We start from the raw sequence: 23,426 nt of genomic DNA on the forward strand, positions 1-23,426 counted from the left end.
CACACACAGAAATGTATGATGTATGACGACATAAAATCCACTTGATATTAGTTCACTAATCCCCTTAATTAACTGGCCTGAATGAGGTAGTCACGGTTATTGACAATATAATGATGATATGGTTCACATAAGCCATTGTTCCACCCAAAGTATCATAGACTTTTGGTTGCAGGAACTTCTTTTCAAGGCAGGGCTCAACATTAAGGATTGGCAGCTAACCCGGTGCCAGTAAAACGCCATGTCGCGTGAGTAAATGTGGAAACTCAATTTTGATAATTGATATATCATTACACCAATTTTTCATGCAAAATGGGAGAAAATGCTGTTTTCAGCCTCTCATTTGTGGAGATTTCCTGCTTTCCTACAGTTATTATGATATTAAATTGATTATTTTTGGAGTTTAGACTAACAAAAAGGTCATTTAATGATATCACCTTGGGCTTTGAAAAAACTGAAAGGGAAATTTTTCAGTATTTTCTGACATTTTGTTAATGTTGCAGCCCTAGATTAAACATGACAGTTAACTTCAGTGTTGATTGTTATTTGATAACCACAAATTAATTTGTACAGGGGCAAGTAAAAATAGACTTCGGACAAGCAGATTTCTGACTGGCTAGCCTGTCTGGACAAGTGAAAAGAAACATTACTGTTATTCCTTGCAAAGACCTAACATGTTCCCTCAGTCCGTTGTCTGTTTCCATTGTGGTCTAAAGAGAAATCAATGTTTTTACACATCATTTTTGTGTGTGACTATTTAACGAATGGAGTCAAAAACGTGTGAAAGAACATTGAACAAAAAACTGAATATGAAATTAATTTCTGCAAAGTATTGAACAAATCAGGTACAAGCCCAACCCCCAATGCTCCAGTACCTCTGTAAGGTACAGTACCTCTGTAAGGTACAGAGGTACCCCCGAACAGGGAGTTTCTGGGGGCTAAAATAAGTTTCTCCAAAAGTTCCTTGTCCCTGTTGAAAGTCTCAGCAGTGGAACTTTGGATATATAGAAAATCACATAAAATCATGTAAAGAAAAATCTACACCAGGAGCTAACCAAATGAAACTGAGCTACATTTCAAATAGTTCAAAATTATTTCAATTAAAACCGTTCAAATAATCGTCCATCAAATGTTTCAAACCTGATTTTGTCAAGTCTTAAGATAAAGTGTAGCTGTTATTCATTTACACAACAGAAATATCAGCAATAAAAATATAAAAAATGTTACTATACCATAACTATATGTCTGCACATAAGAGCAGTAAACAATTAGGCCTAAACTGAATTACTGCCCAGCAGGAGCAGCCAGGTGAAGCCACTGAGCTTTGACTCCCTCTGTTTTTTTAGGTCAAGACTCTTTGGTTACAACAAGGTAAACACCATAACACACAGGTACTGTAGACGTCGAGCACACAAACACGTAGGGTATCCTGACTCACAGCAGTATCCCCTTTCTATTAAGCAAATTAAACAATGACAGGAATCCTGAACTCATTACCATCGTCAGATCAAGAAACCACATGCATGCAGACAGACAACACACATAAACTCTGTGTGACCTGTTTTGTAACGCGTCCCTGTCGAACAATGCTGTCTCAGATGACTCAGGTGTGATACTTGACATGAAAGCTGTCTAAGTGAGTGAGAGTATGTGTGCGTGTCCTTGCGTAAAAAAGGACATGGTAGACTTTTGGCCACACTGAAGCATAATTAAGGTATCAGTAAAGATCTCCAGTACAAAGAAAACCTGTGGTGAACCTTGAGGTGTCAGTTCAAGTACTTTGATTGTTATTTTTCATATGTAATTTTGCTAATCAAAATACTTTATGAACTTTTAATTAATATTGTCAAAGATATTAAATTATTTCTAGTAAGCTGTTAAAAAAGAGACTTTTAGCAAGATGTGATTCTGTTTCTAAATTATCTGGAGCTGCAGCATTAATCTATTGTTCTACAAACAGAAAATCAATCAGCAGCTTTTTCATAATCGATTAATCCAGGGGTTTTTAAAGTGGGAGGTGAGTCTTCCCAGGAGGGCTGCAGAAGAGGCTCTGTGAATATTACATTATTCATCATTATTCATTATTTAGCTATCAAAAGGAGATCACAGGGAATAGCCTAAATGTGTGCAATTTGGTTAAACAGATAGTTCAGAGCTGTTTTGGTGGATTTTAATGTTTCTTCCCCACATTCCCACAGTCAGAAACCTTTTAAGGACCTTTTAATGTATTTGTAGTCTAGGTTATTTTACATGTCCATGGGAAACTGAGAAAATGTGAGAATTCACTGCTTTTCCATGTCTTAACTTTATAATACATTAAAAATCTTGGAATCTCACATTGGACACTAAAATTGTTGTCACAGGCACTTTTCACAGTTTTCTGATGTTTTTTAAATCATGCAATTAATCATTTAAGAAAGTGATGAGCTGATTAATAGATTATGAAAATAATCATCTTTCGCTCGATGTCAACTGGGATCAGCTCCAGCCCCCCATGACACTACAAAGGATAGGCCGTTATAGATAATGGATGGATCGTTACAGAATTTACTCTGTAAACAAAATAATTTTGGATTGCTGACATTTTATAGAACAAACAACTAATTTACTAATCAAGAAAATGATCGACAGATTAATCAATAATGAAAATAATCATTAGTTGCAGCCCTGCTAACAGCATCCTGCCTTTGTTAACTGGTGTTGAGAGAAGCAACTACATGTTTGGTACATTATGACAATGAATGATTTGCCATGACGGTGTTTACCTCCAGCTTTTAATATGAAGCTCTGGTTCAGCTTGAAATCCACTGCAATCCAACCCTGCACCCAAACCTGGATTTAACCTGGGCAGGTGTTGCTTAAAGTTAAATCTCTGTGGCTGTATAGTCATCACCCTCAATCACTGGCTTTGCTCTTCACCATGCGTGTCCATTCTCACCAACTGGAAAGCGAATTTGTTGAATCAGCATTTCAGTTGCGGCGTCATTCGACAAACTTTGACCACCGCACGAAAACAACAGCGTCAAATATGATGACTAACAAATGATTTAAGAGACATAATGGTAATACAATCATAACTAGGAAGCACAAATAAGCATTAACACAAATATATACACAAAAACACGCAATTCAGGCAAACAAGATGCACTGATAAAGACAGGATGCACAGACCTGTGCTGCAGCTTCACTGTGCTAAAAGACAGGATGTGTAGGACAGCTAAGCATACTGTACAGTACGTATGTGTTGCATTCAAACAGGTGGAGTATGAAGCAACGCAGCTATACATATCTATAATATCTCCTTCACACAGTAGCTGCAGTGTGTGTGTGTGTGTGTGTGTGTGTGTGTGTCTGCGTGTCTTTAATGGAGTTTGTCCTCCAGACACATGCAGACACTCTTCTTTTGATGCTGAACTGCTGTCTAGCTGGAAAACAAACCAGTTCTATCTCAGCTATTAGTGTGTTTCTTTTTTCAGCATGCAAACCACAGTAACCACAGTCTCTGTCTGATAAGCTACAGAATCCAAACACACTGCTGCCTCTTGCCAAACATTCTGTCTCCTTCTCTTCCTTCATCTAAACCCTTGGCTTTCTGCTTTGCCTCTCTCTTTCAAATTCTGATCCCCTCAAATTGCAATTGCTTTTTTAACCTCGGTTGCTTTCACCCTTTTTTAGTCTGTGTTGTTTTGTCTAACATTTGTGTGTCTTCCTCCCTTATTAAAGCATGCTCTCCCACTATGAAGGCAAGCCCTCCCCTCCAGCACCAGACACAACACTGGGAATCCCCAACTCCTCTTCATCCCTCTGTATTCCCTCTCTATCTCTTTGTTTTACTGCTGTCCTTCTTTCAGACCTTTCAGTATGAACTGGCTCATAAAACCTTGATCCAATCCATCAGTAGTTTCAGTCAATTTCCAAACAAAAATGTCATTTTTTGTCATTTATGATAATAAATGAAGAGTCCTTGGGTTTTGGACTGTTGGGTGGACAAAAGAAGCAAACTGACGGCGTCACTTTGGGCTCCGAAGATAAAATAATCTGTAGATGAATCGTTAATAAAAACGACTATTACTTGCAGCCATAGTTGTTGTTTAAGTATCAACCGCATGGGATAAGAAAGAGCAGAGATTAGGGCTGAATTGATAAACCAACTAATTGATTAATCTACAAATATAATAATAATCAGCAACTATCAGTCAACAAATTCTTTGTGAAAAAAATTAAATCAGTCTCTCAAATATGGACATTTTCTGTTTTGGACTGACAAAATCAAACATTTAAAGACATCACCTTGGACTTTGAGAGATGGGCATGGACATTTTTCACTATTTTCTGATATTTTATTGACCAAACGATTAATAGATTAAGGTGGAAGATAATCTGCAGATAATTCGATAATGAAAATGTTTGTTAGTTACAACCCTAGCCAAGATGATACCTGAGTTTCTGTAATGAGACAAAATAAATACTTTAATAAAAACATGTTTTTTTGCACAATTTTGATTTGATTTAAATTACTATTACTATAACTATTTGAAAACTCAAGTTTTCTGTTTTGGGGTGAGACCCATCCCAAATAGGTTTTACTCCAAGTCTGACACAACTGTGTTTTGGTGTGAAATGATGACCTCATGTTGCTATAATTAGAAAAAGTGAAATTAAATTTATAGGCTTCTGACTTCTATTTCTTTCAGTCATAAATTATGCTGTTCTGGACCACAAAGTCACCTCTACATGACTGTGGTGCACCAGTTTAGGCACATTATTTTTCATGGGTGGACTAAATCAACAAAAGAAATCCTCTTAATTGTCAGCAATATCATCCATGAATGTCAGCAACCCCAGTGAGCAGTGATATGTATCACATTGTCCTGTAAATGGCCTGCGAAAAGGGTGTCTCTGCTCCCTCCCTTCCTTCCTTCCCATCGCCCTCATTCTCAATTTATCACATCTTTTATTTCTGAGCCTGGGACTCCTTCACTCCCTCCTTCCTGCCCTGACATGCAGCCGTGTGAATCAGACTGTAGTCTTCCTGCCAGGAGGGATGTGTGCGGACAAGACGAAAGCACTCCCCTGCACTGGCCCGAACTCAGAGAAAGTTAAGGTAGGTAGAAGTGAGGAATCCGCTCCCCCAGGCCCTGTGAAAAGACACAACACACTCATACACGCAACACACACCTTGGATGGTGGTGTTCCCCCACTAAATATTACATTATTTTACTGCTCTAAGCTCCCATGCAACGCTCTTAACTCTTAAACCACTGTTCAGTCACATACCTGTAACGTCAGTGGGCTCTTCTTTCTGTTAGGGGCTGTTTGGCTTCCAGACATAGCTCTGTTAAAAAGTCGCCTCTGTTCAAACATGACAGGACCATTACAGACAGGTACACAATGTTTGTGTAATAATTTCCATTTGACACACAAGACCAGACAGTGCAAGACTGTTTACCTGTTATCCCCTCCTAATTTCAATGTCAGACTAACTTCCATACATTGGTACAGAAGTAGTGTAGCTAGGGTTCCTACACGTTCTCATAGATACAATTTCAAAAGTTTTTCATGACTTTCCAGGCCTCGGAAACATGATTTTGAAATTCAATGACTGACCAGGTTTTCCATGAGTCTCTCTTTACAGTCACATCTGCCACTTCAATCTGATGTCCATGATCAAGGTGCTCCATTTACAAAACACTTCACACCATTTACTGCTTCTTAGTTGCTCATGATTAGTTTACACAGCACAGGTGCCGAAACTATTGAGTAGTTGAACAAACATGTGAATCAATTATTTCTTTCATTTATTAAGCAAAAATGCCAAAGATTTGATGGTTCCAGCTTTTCAAATGTGAAGATTTTCTCTTATCATTTGCTTTACATCTTTCTAAATTGAAAATATTTAGGACTGTTGGGTGAACAAAACAAATTCTGTTCTGGGAACTTGTGGAGTGGAATTTTCACTATTCAACTCTAACATGAACATTTTTAACTTAATTTAATGGTTAGCGGAGTAATCCAAAAAATTAATGCGCAAATCAATCAATAACGAAAGTTATCGACATACACAGTAATGTGACAATGTGACTGGGAAATCGGCAAAGTATTTACAGGAAACACCGCGTGTCTGAAAGGGGTTTTACGTAAGTCTGCTTTAGTCGTCTGCCTGCTAATTACAATGAGCATAATGCATGGTGAAAGCCAGTGTTAGTACTGCTATCACTCATTACATCAGACAATAAATAATCTACAGTTTTTCAGTGAAGACACATTTTTGCACATCTGCAATAGCACAAAGCCACTGTGTCAGGGTTTCCTCACATATTAACTTAGATTTGGTGCCCTGCCCAGTTAAATTAAAGAAGCAGCCAAGTAGTGCTGTGATGCGCTTGGCTAATTAACTGTGCCTGACACAGACAGAACATATGACTGGTCTCCTTTGGATAAACAATTTAGTTTTCTTGTCTTTGCAAAATTAAAAAGTGAGCCCTGTGGAGCCTATGTCAGAAGTGTATAATTTAAAAAACAGACCCACTAGGCTATTTTATGTTGAATGAGGAAGTGGCCGATTTAGAAACTTGCCATCTTTACACCATCAGCAACAGCAACTGTAGTGTGCAACACTGAGAGTCAAATAAATAAAGGTATATCCTGCACTAGTAAGTTGGTCAATGCTAAATTATACAACAAAATAAAAAGAGTTTTCTGATCTGATACTCTTATGAACAGGAGGAAATCAAATGTCTCCTTCAAAACAGTTACAAAAAACTAGAGGTGAAAGGATTAGTCAGTTATTAGTTGTCAACCACCAACTATTTCGATAATCGTTTCACTTTGAGTCATCTTTTAAGAAAAAAGCCTCTCATATGTTAATATTTTCTGGTTTCTCTGCTCCTCTATGACAGTAAACTGAATATCTTTATGTTGTGGACATCGCTTTGGGCTTTTTAAAACATTTTAGGACATTTTATAGACCAAACAACTAATTGATTAATCTAAAAAAAGTAACTGACAGTTTAACTAATAATGAAAATAATTATGAGTTACAGCCCCAAAATATACATCTTGCAGTAGGAAGCTGGTCAGTGCTTGACTAAAGAGTCAATATCTCGTCTAAATTAGGACAAAATATGCTGTTTCCAATTGTTCTCCAAAATCAAAGAGTTTTCTGATCTGACACCATTACAAGGCGGGACGAAATCAAATGTTAGTGCCCCCAAAACAGTTAAAAATAACTTTTGCAAATATAAAACCATGTCCTGATCTGAAACCGCTACGGTTTATGCATGTTTAAGCACGAAAATGACTTAGTTAGGGTTAGGGAAAGGTCATGGTGTGGTTAATGTTAGGGAAACATTGTGGCTTGGCTTTGCAACAACTACTTCCTTAGGTTTAGGGGACCTTCATCGTCTTGGTTTAGGTTAGAGAACAATCATGGCCTTTGCTAAAAGAAGCTGACATGGGATGTTGGTATGAAAGAGGAACCAAACAGCAGCCTCGCAAGTCTGATTTTTTGTTGACCCAACCAACCAACCTGACCTCCTCCCTCTGCCGCTGACCTGTCTCGACCTTGACAAGAGTCAAGGCCTTTGTCATGTCACTGTTGAAGTATTTAGTTACTGGGCAGCTACCGCATAACCACCTGAGCTATTTACCAACCCACAGGTCTGACAAAATCAGACTTCTGTTGTTGTTCTGTTTGTTAGTCATCCTTTCACATTCAAACTTTGCAGGCTACCACACTTCACATCCACCCCTCAACCATCGGAAACCGGTAGACTCTCATGGCTTGACGCACTTTACACACCAATGTTTGTGACTAACCCCAGTTTACAGCTCATAGAAGGAGTGTGTTTTAAAAGGAGAACAGGGAGAAAAAAAAGGGAGGGAGGGTAGGTCAATACCACAATGCCACAATTGCTTGTTGTGAGTGACTAAAGCTTGACTTGGACTGGAGCCTGAACATTCACTTTACTTATTGCTCCTCAAAAAAAGTCAAAACAAAACCACAGTGACCCGAAAGCCAAGTAAAGCAGTACTCTGCCCAAGTGATAGGCAAACCTGATATACTGTAAAAACCCTTTGTTTCCAACTTTAAATAGGAATGTAAGTCAAAGTGAGTGTGGCTGAAGTTCTTTCATGGGATGTGGTTTTTATCTCCAGTGTAAACACAGGGGGAGATACACACACACACACACACACACACACACACACCGCCCACATTAACCACCCACACACAACCCAACCCCAAAAATAGCTGTGTCTCAACCAAACTCACCCAGTTGTGATACGGTGGCTTCTAACTAGAGATAGTCGTGTTATGTTAACTGTCACAGACCCTTAAAATAAGACAGCTAGCTTCCTCTGAAGTCCTAAGCATCTCATTCTTACCACATGGCGAGATTAACAGCCATGAGCTGGGCTCGATAAACGAAACTTACAGGAAGGAGTGGAGGTGTCACAATTCTCCACATCTGACGATTCAATTTGACTTTTAATTTTTAAGGTTTTTAGATTTAAACATCTATTTTTTTTTTAGCATTGATGGCTTTGTTAGACTATCGACTCTTGATTTGTGAAAATCAACAGATATTTGATTTTATGCCCTGAAAACTGTCATCATCTAATCTGTGATTAAACAGTAAGCAGTCAGCTCAGCTGTGTCGTATTTGAAGTGCCGATTTTTTTTTTCTTCGGACATGGATGCCCCAAGTAGGCAGGGCTGGAGAGAAATTGAGGTTGATTATTTTGATTGACTTTTCATTTAATATTTAAATTGTGACATCCCTGGGAAGGAGTGTTTTTGGACAAAACTCATAAACATTAACTTTGTTTGACAGAACTGGAAAATCTTAGCCCACACTGATGTAAAAACTCTGCTAGTGATCATCTAACCTAACCTATCTAACCATATGACTCAAGAGATGAAATAATTCCATGTCATAACCAGTTTAGGTTTTAAGTCAAAATACTGACTGTCCAATTCAGTGAAGACAGTGACAGTGATTAGTTATTAAAATAATATGCATCATAACTCCTTTTGAATTTGATGCCTGGTATTTTTTTGATTAGGCCTCTAATAAATAGGGTGGAAAGTAGACAAATTTTAAAATATGCCATTATTATGATTATTCTAATGTGCTTTACGTGTCTATTTTTCAGGATCATGCTTGACTAAAATATTGAAACATGAATGAGACAAGTTTTAATATATATTGTAAGTAAATTCATTGTTATAAAATTGTAAAATAATAATAAAAATAATTGTTGGATTAATGGATTAATTATCAATAGATAATCGATAAATTAATCATTTAAAAAATAATCGTTAGGTGCAGCCTTATTTTATGATCAGTATTCCTATTTTCAATGCAATCATCGACTGCCAAAAACTGTGAACTGCCATAAAGCCTCTCAGAAGAAGAACGTAACAAACACAGTCACGTTCACTGTGAGCGGGAATCAAGAAAATGAATTTGTGGTGGAAACATTGCTGGAAACAGAGACAGAAGTGACAAAGAAAGCGAAAGCAAAGTCAACAAAATACTGTCAGTATCAGGAAGAAACGTTTTAATGAGATTTGCCTCAACAAGCTGAAGCTGAAAGCACAGTAGGGCTGGCCGATGTATTGATAGAATAGATACGTTATAGATTTTTTGCTTTGTGAAATCTTGATATGGCACAAGTGTTGTCTTTTCCTGGTTTTAAAAGTTGCATTGTGGTAAATGATATAACTTAACGAATTTACCAGACTGCTCTAGCTGTTCTATTACTTGCCCACTTAGTCATTATATCCACAACTGGAAAAAGTTAGCCTTGAGATTTCAAAATCAGCTTCTGGTATTTGGTCCTCCAAGAGATGATATCTATATCAGCTTTGATGAGTAAATCACCTGTTTTCCCTTTTTGAATGTCAACAGTCCTCCCTTTAAATTACATCAACAGATACCTGATCTGTAATCCCACCACCGGATGCGACTATTGACTCAATCAATGACCAGTGCCTGCTTCTTTCAGCACTCAGCATCACGGCAAACCGTCATCAAGAGGAGTAGCGATGAGCCTCATCGGGGAGTTCATGTGTCAGAGAGATAGGAGCTGACCTCCCTGCGGACAGGCCTGAACACGCAGGCAGCTGCTGTCAGCGAGCCAGAACGTGGGGGAATTAATAGAAACAGCAGCTCTCCAGGGACACTGTTAGCCCACAGTGACAGCCAGCTCTGATCTGGGGTCATCTTAATGCACTCTGCCTCTTCCCCTCTGCATTAGTGGTGGGAAATATGAAACCTGGATCATTGCAAACGTTATTCAACTTTCCGGGTAGGCTTAGCTCTGAACGCTGGCCCAGGCCTGTGCAAGCTGTGATATGCACACTTGTGGCAATCAAGAATGTGGGAGTGCCCTGTGTGGGGTTCAATTTTCATCTGACACACAGTATGCTATTAAATCTGAATTGCCCACACATGCAAGTGAGATTTTTTTTGGACACAAGCAAAAGTTTCGGGCCAACTTGCAAAAATAGTATTGAATTAAAGATAGCTGTGAACATACACTTTGATGCCAGTTTATGAGCTACACCTGACTGAAACTAATGCGGTCTAATATGACAACCCCACCATAAATTCTACTTTCATGATGGTGATAACACTCAGTTTTGCTCAAAGGTATTGATTAAACTTTGTTATTTGGAGGCTGCTGATTATGGGGCCTTGAATTCCTCTGCAGTAGGTAGGGCCTTTAGCATTTTTCACAAGTTTTGCGGCTACTATTATTCCACAGTGTACAGTACAGTACAGTGTAGCTGCTACGCTGTGAATTATCTCCAGCTACTATGGTCATTAACTGAGATCCTCTCCCCAGATGAATACGATTTTAATGTGGTATCATAACTCCCTATCATGACAACAATGTCATGGCGATGTTAACTGCTGGACAGCGTTGTGTATTTTTTCTCTTGCTCTTTCAGCTGTGTTTTCTCCAGTTGTAATAATATGTCTGAGTCTTAAATAAATGGACTGTCTGAGCCGTGAGAGCCTTGAGTTTGAGGTGAGTTGATTAAATGTTATTTCATTGTTGCTAATTGTTCCAGGCCTCCGACCTTGAATAAAAAATAGATGTGGACCTTGGAGTAATAAGTTTGAGCACATTCTGTTTAGTTTACAATCATATATGTCAACAAAACACATTAAAGGTTCAGCTTTGACATTTTTGCACTTGTTTATCAAAATCATTTCTGATTAATTTTCATTTGATCAACTCATCCATTTATTGACTCATCGTTGCAGCTACACACTCAGTGCTATACTGTGCATGGAGCAGACAAAGTTCAAGGTGTTTGAGCTGCACGTTATGGTAAAAATCATATTATGATTATTTCGACATACTGCGATTGTAACATGATTCAACTAGAGCTGCAACGATCAATCGAATAAGAGATTATTAATCACTTATTCAATTAATCACCAACTATTATGACTACTAACTAACTAACTATTCATCTTCTTACAGGTGAATATTTTCTGGTTTCTTTCTCCTCTCTTACAGTAAACTGATTATCTTTGGGTTTTGGGCAAAACAAAACATTTGAGGATGTCATTTGGAGTTTTGCGAAAGACTGATCGACATTTTTCATCATTTTCTGACATTTTATAGACCAAACAGTTAATCGATCAGTAATAATTCTAGATGTGTCATCATCCAAAGAAACATGTTTTCTTGCATGTGGAGAACAAGATTTGTGGACCAGAACATGTCTGCAGCACTACAGTACTTCGCCATGATGCTGTTTTGTCTCAAATTTTCCTTTATCGAACAACTGCAGCTTCTATTTGAAAATTGCATTTTGCCATATTGTGATGTTGATAATATTTCTATTAATTGTGCTGCCCTAAACTAAGTGTTTGTAATAGATGCTGTTCCATTATGTCTAGAAATGTAAGTCACATATTGAATAATGTTAAGCTAGACAAAACATTTCATTTCACATTCCTCCTATTAATATGAGACACCAGTGTTTCCCTGACTTTTCTTTTGGGGACCCACTGTTTTAAAATGACAAACCATCGCAAACCAACTCACAATCAGCTTTATGAATAAATCTTGGGAGATTTAATTTGTGCATAAATGAAAGTGCCCAACCTTTTTTTCTTTACTGTCATTTCTTCATCACCTTGTGTGATATTGAAGCGTGTTATTGAAAACTTGTTCACATGTTAAACATTGTGTAAAATATCAAATAAAACCCTGTGACCCACCTGTGGGTCCTGACACGGCCTCTGTGAATGACTATGGAACACCCACTTTTAGGAAGAGAGATGAGATGAGATGAGACTGTCTCACAAGCCCTTACCTGTCTTGCCTTTCATCAAGTGACTGATTAAAGGGATAGTTCATCAAAAAATTAAGATTCTGTCATTATCTACCCACCCTCATGCCAACTGAAGGTTGGGTTTAATTTTTCAGTCCACAAAACACTGCTGGAGTTTCACAGGAAAAACAAAGTTGTGCAATCTCCCAAACAATGCAAGAGAATGTTGACTAGTTTTCAAATGTGAAAAAACAACTGAAAAAAACAAACAAAAAACATACAGTGCCTTCATATTGCTCATCTGGCATAATCCAAGTCTCTTAAAGCCCTGACATGCCGTTCAGTTGTGCACGCACACCGTCACAACACAAACATCCAGTTCAAACGGTGTGCAGGTGCATGTGAACATGGCTCCAAGCTAAGGTTCTGCAGTGATTTAGAGATAAACTAAAAACATGATGTAAATGATACTTTAGGAGACTTGGATTACACCAGAGGAGCAGGCATTTTTTTGTATTTTTTTTACATTTGAAAACTGGTCACCATTCACTTACATTGTTGGGGAGATTCTGCAGCGTTGCTTTCCTGTGAAACTCCAGCAGTGTTTTATGGACTAAAACATTAAACATAAGGGTGAATAGAAAATGTCAGAATTTTCATTTTATTCCATTAACACAGACAAAACTTTTCGCTTCACATCGCTCCTACTGATATGATACATCCATTTTTAGGAACTGAGATGAGACTTTTGGAGGACATGTTCTGTGTTTACCAACAGCACAGTCTCACAAGCTCTTACCTGTCACAGTCTTTCATCGAGTGACTGATTAAAACAGAACCGAATCCCTGAAACTACGAGCGGTAACTTAACACTGCATGCCAGAGTTGATTATTTGCTGTAAATAATGTGTGGATAGACAAATGGCTGTGTGGAGGCATTGAGAGGAGAGAGCCACAGCAGCTCCACAGGCTCGCCTACGCACTAACACTAACCCACAGCGCTAGAAAGCGTCCCAGATTAAGGCCAAGTTATATAACTTGGAATCCATTTGTGCTTTTGCATTGCATGTGCGCTGCTGGCTAGTGAATGCACACTGTACTATACCCCCTTTTCAGCAACATAAATTCAGTTAGGTGCCAATTTTATCACAATAAACTGCTAAAAAAGTGTTTGAGTGACTCAGTTCACTTTAGGTAAGGTGCACATATGTTGATATGGCATCTTATATCAACGTCAGGCGGCGTGTTACTGTATAATAAACCCAAAGGAAAGCAGAGTTTCACACATTACCGCGACACAGGAAGAGGAAATGTCAACTTCTCTGTCAAGTAAGGATGCCTTACATGTGTAAGGTGAGCATGAGACGCTATTATACACCCGAGTTTTCTGTAACAAAGCTGTAATCAATCAAACGTTTGCACAATCAACGGCTGAACCTGAACTATCCATCTCGGTCAGCCTGGATGCTGCCTTCACGGTCACCATCAACACACACAGCGCTCTAACTAACTCTGCTTACCTTGGTATGGTGATGCATTTTGTGTTGATATTCTGGGTGGTGATGGCTTTCTCCAGCTCGTCCAGTTGTCCCGTCTTCTTCAGCTTCTTCACCAGACTTTTCACCGCCTTCTCGCACCATTTCTCCTCCTGGCCGTTCTGCTCTCCCTTCTTCCAGCCCAAAAGTCTCTTGACAATGGGGGGAGTGAAAGGCAAAATTGACATCTTGAGTTGAGTTTAAGTCCTCCCAGTGTCCGAGAAGTCCGTCGGTTTGGACAAAAACACGGGGACAACTGCTCCTCGGACGGTCCAAACAGTGGAGACGAAAGCGTTGTTTAGCTAAAGATGAATTGTTGTTGTTTATTAAACGCCACACAGATGCATCCCGGAGTTAAACCTCCAGTTTTAGCGCACTCAGTCTGTCTGGATCGAGCTCAGCGCTGAACTGTGCACCGGTAGACTGTTGCGCTCTGGATTTTGTGCTCCTCCGCCAGGAAACCTAGTCCCGTCTGCACTTCTTAAAGCCAGAGCTATTTTAAACACACCAAACTCGAGTCGCACCCAGACCACCTCTTTAACTCGAATACTGCTCAAACACCGAAATGAAACTACTTTGTTTGTGTTTTTCCCACCGGATGCTCTAACCCTCGTTCATCAGCAAAGTTTTGTTGAGTCGAGAGTCCTCCGCGGTGCTGGGTCGGCCGGCTGAAGTAAGTCTGCCTGAAGTCTGCATCAAATGCAAATGCAAGAGCTGCTGCTGAGAGTCTCTATTCAGACTTCAGACTGCACAGCAGACCTGTGAAAGGCCAGTCTGAGCAGCTGGACAAATGTGCTGTGCTGCGCTGATGTTGCACAATTCCTCCTGCCCCTTTCCCTGCTATTACTCTGCTGATAAATCTGCATGTGGCTCTGTCACAATCACACTTACACACATCACTTGACTTAGTTATGTAACAGAAACAGTTTATTGCACGCGAGTGTGCAGTTATAAAGTTGCTGTTAATCTTTGTTTTTGTTCTTTGTTCAACACAAAGAAAAAAAAGATTAACAGATAACAGATTAACATATAAAATATGAGATGCTGTCTCAAAAATGCAGGCTCTGATTAAAGGTCCAGCGTGTAGTATTTATAGGGATTTATTGTCAGAATTTGACATATGTTTCCTATATAATAAAAGACTTGTGTTTTCATTACCTTTTATCGTTTATAGTTAATATTTAGAGAGAGTGGGTTCTCTTCAAAAACATATATTACGTACACACATTGACTGCTAGTGTCCATTGCTGTGATGCGTCAACATCGTTTGCTTTTTTTGTCTGGTTAAGACTGTTTTTTTCATGTTATATTCAAGGGTCTATGATCGACAAGGAGTAGGAAACCCTTGAATATAAAAATGAATTGGTTTAAGAATGTAAATGTTACAGTGCTTTCTAGCGAGAAAATGGCAACTCCCTTGTTTACTTGTATGTGTTTACAGGACAGTCTTGACCGAACCAAAATGGTAGTGACAGTGACATACAATCCAACGGCCAGTGCGGTGTGTATGTATGTCTATGCCACCATGTTGTATCACAGTGTTTCAAGAGTAGGTCAGTATGGACAAACCAAACACTGGCTCTACTTATGGCCTTTAATGTCTCAGGCTACATTTTTTTGTAATCCAATGGATTACAATACTTATTACAAAAATGGCTAATTGTATACAGTAACTGTGAGATTTGTGATGAAACTGATCCAAACCTGAGTGGCTAGATGACACTAAATCTGACGTACTTGTCCTTTAAGCTGAAGAAAAAGTACATTTCCAAAGAAAGAGATGCTTTATTTATTCTCTGTGAATCGCCTTGAAAACTCCCCAAATGAAATCATCCATCTGTTTCAGTTTATCTACGTAACATAATTATAGTCCAAAGAGGGCCATGATGTTCTTACCTCCTTATTTCCCTCCACAGGGTAATAAAGTTTAGCTTTTTAACTTTTAAAAGGAAAACACACTCACTTTTTCTTTTCCATTTTATTTCTGGAACTAACACACAGGTTCTTAATTATCCAACAGGCAGTCATGTAACTACTATTGCAGGAGGATTACATTCCTGAGTGCGTTTACAGGGTTTGACATTCAGCATCTCCAGCTCAAGATTTTTACAGTAATTGCTACTGGCTTGTTTGTCTCCACATGGGTGAATAACTCAAGATTTGCTGTAGGATTTGAAGGTGATAAAAGTCATGCACACACATACGAGCTGAGGTGCCAACCTGCCTCAGCTTGTTAAAGCTACGTACGCGCAACGCCCACTCAACTCAACGAGGTGGCAGTTTGGTTTGTGGCGCAGCTCATCAGCCCCTGAAACCACAACTTATCCATACACTCACACAGATGAACCCACACGTGCATCCTCCCCTCCTCCTCCCTGACACACACACACACACACACACACAGGCACCCACACAGTGTCAAGGAGTCAAAGTGCCAGATGTACAATGGAGTGTGTAAGCACAGCTGAGCTCACCACAGAGAGAGAGAGAGTGTGATAGTGGGACAGTTTAGGGTGTGGGGTTGCCTTTGTTCTTCCAGCTTCAAAAGAAAGACTTTATTGCGTTCAAAAGCACTTTTCAAACTTGAGAGCCTTATTTGCAGGCGCTTGAAAGAAGTTGTAAAAGTTGTGAATGCTCTGCACAAAGAGGACGGTGCACTTGCCGGCTTTCCACTTACAAACTCCAAATTTTAAAGTACTGCAATTACATTAGAATTTAAAGCGTCCAATTGAGCATCCAAAAATGAGTACAGCAGTCCAAATAGTGAGTTGTAGCCGCAGACAGTATATTAAATAGGTTAGCATCCTGTTTATTATATGATCCATGGTAGAATCGAGTTGTTTCCCCCTGCCCCCTTCTCTGGGGGGACTTGGGGAAGTTGAGGCAGGCTGCAGAAACACTGTGGGAGTACAAGACAGGCACAATATTTGACAATAGCAAGCCATGACGAGTCCTTCACTGTAAACTGATCCTGGGACCAAATGCTCGCTGCTCTGAAAATACACACTCTGGAGTTTGAATTCAGCGACTGCCTGTCTCACTGCCTGCCTGACTCCATTAATGTGTTGCTCAATTTAACCTTTTTAAAACATCTATGCCTTCTAAAAGATTATTAATGATTTCTTACCACTCATAAATAGACACTTACTCGTTTGGCAAACAGTCTGCATTAATTTTAACTGAATTAATTTGAAATGGGTTAACAGTAACACAAGTTAATAACTGGAATAAAAATCTCAAAGGAAGACACTTGTTCAGTAATGACATCTCATGGTCATATTACAGATAATTCCTTTAAAGTAGTGTAAAAGGGCTGCAAATAACAATTATTTTCATTTTCGATTAATCCAGTCATTTTCTTGATTAAACGATAAGTTCGGTCCCCAAAATGTCTCATTTTGTCTACAACCCACAGATATTCAGTTTACTGCCACAGAGGATAAAAGAACCCAGAAAATATTCACATTTTAGAGAATTTTGACATTTAATTTCATAAAGTTGTTATTTGCCCATTTAATGTAAGCATTTGGGGTTGGATTTACAGTTGTACACAGTTATACATAGTGCTTTATTTTACTAAGTCTGTTTTTGATATTGTTGTGTGTTTAATAGTCTAGTACTAGGTCTAGTACTGAAACATTGCAAATAAATGTTGTTTTCCAAGTTAGACAGTGTGCAGGAGTTCTTTTACAAACTGAGGGCCCCCAAAAAGTTAGTTAAACTGATTAAGGAACGGCCTAAACCTAAAGATAAAGCATTGTCAATTGTCAATTTTAAGAACTGTAAACCTTTAATCAGCACTCCCCTTGACAGTTCACACTTATACATAAATAGTAGCATCAACCTGTGGTTACCATTTTGGTATGTGTGTACAGGCACATTGACCTCCGTCCAGCAGCCCCCACCTCCTCTCTGTGCACAGTGTGTAGTTTGTGCTAAAAATACAGCTGGCTGTAGGCTCAGCAGGACAGACCCCTTTCCTTTTATCTATTTTGGTCACACAGCAGTGTGTATTTTTATATCCGCTAAAGGCATGTCAAGGTTCTTCCTTCATACCAACAACCACAAGATGTCTAATAAATAGATTCACCCTGAACAATAATGTATTTAAATAAGAAGTCATTAGTAAATCTTTGAAAAACTAAATGCCTTTTTAACCAGAACTGTCACAAACACGAGAGGCCTGGTGATAAAGTTTCATAAGCAGCGGTTATGGTGTTATTAGCTCCTTGTCTGTGGTAACAATCAAGTCTCCAGCTGTAAAACACACCATTCTGTCTCGCTGTCTGTCTCTCAGTGTGTTGGCAGGTTGGAGGAGGAGAAGGCTGCAGGAGCGTGCTGCCATGTGTCACATGCTGCTGAGGCCCTGCGGCCCTCTCGGCACCTGTTTACGCCCCCGGGGACACGACCGGCCAAGACAGCTGGTTTGTTTTGGAGAAGTGCAGGGCGAGACAGGGCGGATATGGGGGTGCAGGGTGGGGGATGGGATTACAGATGGGCCGCAGTGGACTGGGGGGTAGGACGGGGTAGGACGGGGGGAATGTGGTGGTGTTTGTGTGTGTGTGTGTGTGCAGGATGGTGGGGGGGGGGGTCTTCTGTGAGAAGAATTACTGAGCACAAAAGGCACGTCAGCAAGACTGAATGGGCAGTGACCACGTACAATCCGATGGATGATAATGACATTGTGCTGGCTTCGACCTCAGGGGACTTGGTCCAAAGTGTGTGTGTGTGTGTGGGGGTGTGCGGGTGTGTGTGTGGGTGTGTGTGATGTCAGCTGGTGTCCCCATGGAGTAGAGGGGTCACAAAGAATAGAAACTGTGAGTCTCTGGATGGATGAGATAAGGACACAGATGACCAATGTTTGGCCAACTTAGAGAGGAAATTACAAACATGCACATGGACACAATAATAATGATCATAATAAATATTCCCAATGTTTGCCTGCATCACATTTATCTTTTGTATTTATTTATCTTTTGTATCTATACACTGTAAAACTTACATCATGCTTTAATTGCATTAAATATTTTATGTTATTATAAACTCGAATATCAACATAAAACAGAATGTATCCTTGTTTTGTGCATTATTTTATACTTATTACACAGTTTTGTTAAATACTTGATTCTGATTATTTGTGTAATTTCTGAACAGAATAGCATGCAGTTCTGATCACAGACTCTGGAGGTACAATAAATTTTTAAATTAATATTTTGTGTCAAAAAGATATAATAAGTGAGATTATGCGTGGTAAGATGGTCATTATCGTGAAATGAACCCCAACAAGGTGATTCAGGATCCCGACACGAAGCAGATTTACAACTTTGATTACAACATTACCCACTATCACTAATACCACTGCATTTTCCCTTACAATTAATTAACTCTAATGTACACTAGTGTCTTTGAAAAGTTCAGGATCGCAATACCACAATTAAAAAATATTTTATTTTCATTATAAGTAAAGCACTGCATTCAAAATATTAAATACAACTATTACAGAAGTATTATCAGCAAAATGTACTTACGTAAAGGTCCAATGCGTAAACTTTACAGGGATCTATTGGCAGACATTGGATATAACATTCATTAGTATGTTTTCTTTAGTGAATAATTGCCTGAAAATAAGACTTGTTGTGTTTTCATTACTTTAGAATGAGCTCTTTATGTATACAGAGGGCCCAGGTCCTTCTTCCATGGAGGGCACCATGTTGCACTGCCATGTTTCTACAGTAGCCCAGAACAAAACAAACTAAACACAGGTTCTGTATAAGGCCTTTCATGTTCTTTTTTTTTTCTACCATAGTTTCTCCTATAAGCGTGGAAGGGGAGGGTGAGGCGGTTGGTATTCAGATGGTTGCAATCTACAACCTCACCACTATATGCCATTATATCCAATCCAAACAATATTTATTATATTGTTTTACTTTCTCAAATAATAGCAAAAAATTACATGCACCAAACATATAATAAACACATTTGCCAACATTTTAAACTACTTGCCTTGCAAAACCCTACCAGTGGTGACCCTCCACCCTTCAATCCAGATCTCAAGTTGAAAAGTTATACCATCACACTCAGATTAAACAGAAATAGAAGACAAGCTATGTCCTTATTTCTTATGACTAATTTACCGTATCATACACAGCAGGCCTTTGTGCAACACTTCCCTCACTGGCACGATGCATTCTAACCACAGAGAGCTCTATAACGATCACATCAAGGAAGGTGTTAAGTCAATTTGTATGTGTAAGTGTGTGAAGGGTTTTACCAGGATCTTCACTGCTGCAGTCAGGTCTGCTAACAATGCAAGTTTTCAAGTTTGTGATAACAGCAAGTCAGTTAAGAGTTTGGCTGTAGGTGAACACAGCTCTACTGATCCCATCATATCTCACAGTATAGAGGACACCCAAGTCCAAAAAGTCCAACACAACACTGCATTCCTGTACTGTTGGATTATTATTACTCATCTGTTAACGTGTATGCAGTATTATAGTGTAAATGAATGAGTGTAAATGAATTAATCTGAAATCTTTTCAAAGACCCCATGACAGAGTGTCATGAACACCTGGAGGTCCCCAAACCCCTATTTTAGAACCACTGATTAGATGTTTTGTATGTGAAAAATCTGCAAACTAACACAGAAAATAGTAAAAGAATACATTTAGTGTGTAAGAGGTGCAACATTTCACTTGGAAATGTTATACCGTAGATGTATAAAGTACATAAAATGGAAACACTCAGGTCAAGTCCAGGTAAATTCTGGGGTCAGTTTTCAGTAACCAGGTCATGATTTTTGGAAAGACACTCTGGTTTTCATTTTTTCAAATGTATTTGTTTATTTATTTATTTATTTATTTATTGGTGCTTTGAGCACCAAAAGCTTAATGCAATTTAGTCCCATTATATTTGAGAGAAGGCAGACATCTCTTTGGCCACTGTCTCAAAAACTCACACCGAAACAGTATGGATTTAAAAAAAAAAGCACTACAGGCCAGAGGAAAAATAAGTATTGATGATTGATGATTTTGGGGTGAACTGTCCCTTTAAGTATGGTTCTTGAGCAAATGTACTCAGTTTCATTTTACCAATAGTATTAGAAAAAATGTAAAATAAGACTTTTTTAGAAAATAAATATGTGAAGTCTGTAATTATAGAGCCACAAATGTGTCTGGGGTTGTCACAACTTTGTCTGAAACAGATTTAAAAATCTCTTCAGCTCCAGTTTAAATAGAATCTTGTTTGATCTCTAGGCCTATAGTGTGGGTGTGATTGGCTGCATGTATTTGATCTATACCTGTGAAATACAAGTGGGTGTCATTTCAGGTACGTCTAAGAGTGAAGAGCTCTGGGCGAACTGTTGAGAAGCGCATAAAAGTGTTTTCACTGATGTCCTTGGCGAGAACGTGACACCGTGTTTTCTCTCTGAGAAAGCCATCAATCGCTCAACAGCTCCTGACAGGTCCTCCAGCGACTGGTAGAGCACATGCTGTACTCGAGGCTCCTCATCATAACCCTCCTACACACACACACACACACACACACACACGCACACAGACACACACACAAACACACCCTTCCACATGCAGCCGGCCTCTCCTTTCTCACTTCAGTACTCTATAGATGACAGTTTGTCTTCTCTTCTCTCTGTTTCACTTTTGTTTGCTCTCTCTTCACAAACACCTCCTTTTTAAAAAAAAACATCTGTATGCATTTATTTATGTAAATGTGTGTTTTTATGGGATCATTGTTTACATCAAGTAATCCACTTCAGCAGAGGAAACAATTCTCAGTTCATAAGTCCTCAGTGACAAATCTTTTGAAACTTCAGGCAGTTGCACAACTCACTGTGCTATGAATAACAGGAAGACAGCTATTTTTCGTCTCAGTGTAATTGCCCGTCACTCAGGAAAATCCTCAGTGGCAGCGTGCAAGAATGCAAACCACATATAACACAAGGCTTTGTTAAAATTACATACCAGATACATGACACTTTGGATATAAGAACTTCTGAGATTTGTTTAACTTTCTTTGTTTTTTCTCCGTTATGGACGCAGTTATATTATGATGGGCTGGAGAACTCAGTGTGCTCACATACAGTTGTGGAAAATATGTAAATATATAATAAAATATTTCTGTTTAACAAACAAATAACAGAAATGCTGACAAAACAATAGCATGTTACTTTTCTTATTTAGAAATGCAAAATGAGCATTTTGTCTGTCAGCTGAGGATGACAAAACTGTTTCTGATGTACACAAACTATACTGATGTAAATAAATCAGAAAAAATTAATAACTATGATTTAGTTGTTAGTCCTTAATTTAATTTCCTTATTTAAATGTTTTGGTAAGATTTAGGGGGATTTATTGGCTGAATATGGCAGGAATTGAATATAATATTCATAAGAATGTTTTCAGTAGCAAATAATCACCTGAAAATAATAACTGTTTTGTTTTCATTACCTTAGCATTAGCTGTTTATATCTACCGAGGGTGCAGCACCATGTTTCTGCAGTAGCCCAGAACAGAAAAATGAAACCAACCCCTTCCCACCAGACAACTGGTGCAAATGGCTTATCACGATTCATATTTTCATTTACTGTTAGGTGGAGAACCACTGGTGGACGTAGCAATTAGAAGTATTAAGAATTAGAAAATCTATACACTTACAGAACTTTCACCCAGGCGTCAGGAGTCCTTATGCATTTTAACCTCAATCATAATCTTTTTCTGAACTTATCCAAGTAGTTTTGGTGCCGAAACCTAACCAAAGTATGACTGTTATAATATATTAACCACGTGACATATGTAATGTAGTTAAGGTCCAGTACACCTGTCGCCTCTCTCATGTAGGTATGAGGATGCGTTGCACCAAACTCTGGCTCTTTGTACAGCCTTTCATATAGGAACTACTTTCTTTCTATCAAACTACACCCATGAACCGCATCACCATGCAGAAAGAAGAGCACATCCATTCATGAGTGTAAGGCTCGAGCTCGTGGCAATGCAGAATGTAAACATTAATGGCGTCCTCCTTGGCTGCGCTGTAACGTTAGCACCACTGAGCTAGTTAATGCAGTAGAAAGATAATAGCTCCTACATGAAACTGCTCAAAACAAGGTCTTAACTTGATTAACAGAGGCACTGATTTTTTCAAAATCACTTTCAAGAGTGACGTCTAGTTTGATAATATTTGCGAGAAGGCAGACATCTCTACAGCCGATATCTCCCAAACTCTGCAACTCACACCAAACTTATCTAGAGAGATAAATAGGACTACAGGTAAGAGGAAAATACATATTTTGGATTTTGGGGTGAACTGTCCCTTTAAAGTCAGGTGTCGCTCTCTGCTCTGTGCAGCACTCTGACACATGGGCAATCTCTGGGGCCATGTTATGCCCCCGTCTGTTCAAAATGTTCTCAGAAAAACTGACACATACAAGGAATGTGACTGTCAGTAGCTCAGCGCTGATGATGAATACACACTGGGGCGCAAATAAAGACCCACAAATAAACAGACAATGGAGCTGAACAAAGCTGAGCGGATAGACAAACATGCAGTGCATCTGTTATTTGCAGACAAGAGGTATT

General features: G+C 38.9%; 1 protein-coding gene across 1 annotated transcript in view; it reads right to left on the reverse strand.

Annotated features, from left to right (window-relative positions):
* The window catches only part of smad3a (SMAD family member 3a), a 40,124-nt gene extending 25,515 nt beyond the window's left edge, over positions 1-14,609 (reverse strand). The window contains exon 1 of the mRNA XM_084745248.1: positions 13,819-14,609. Within this exon, the coding sequence (XP_084601374.1) occupies positions 13,819-14,021 (203 nt within the window). The 5' untranslated portion in view covers positions 14,022-14,609. The remainder of the gene's footprint in view (positions 1-13,818) is intronic.
* Positions 14,610-23,426: the final 8,817 nt, after the last annotated feature.

This window comes from Lutjanus erythropterus, chromosome 1 (genome assembly GCF_056507025.1).
Source record: "Lutjanus erythropterus isolate fLutEry1 chromosome 1, fLutEry1.hap2, whole genome shotgun sequence".
Taxonomy (NCBI): domain Eukaryota; kingdom Metazoa; phylum Chordata; class Actinopteri; order Lutjaniformes; family Lutjanidae; genus Lutjanus; species Lutjanus erythropterus.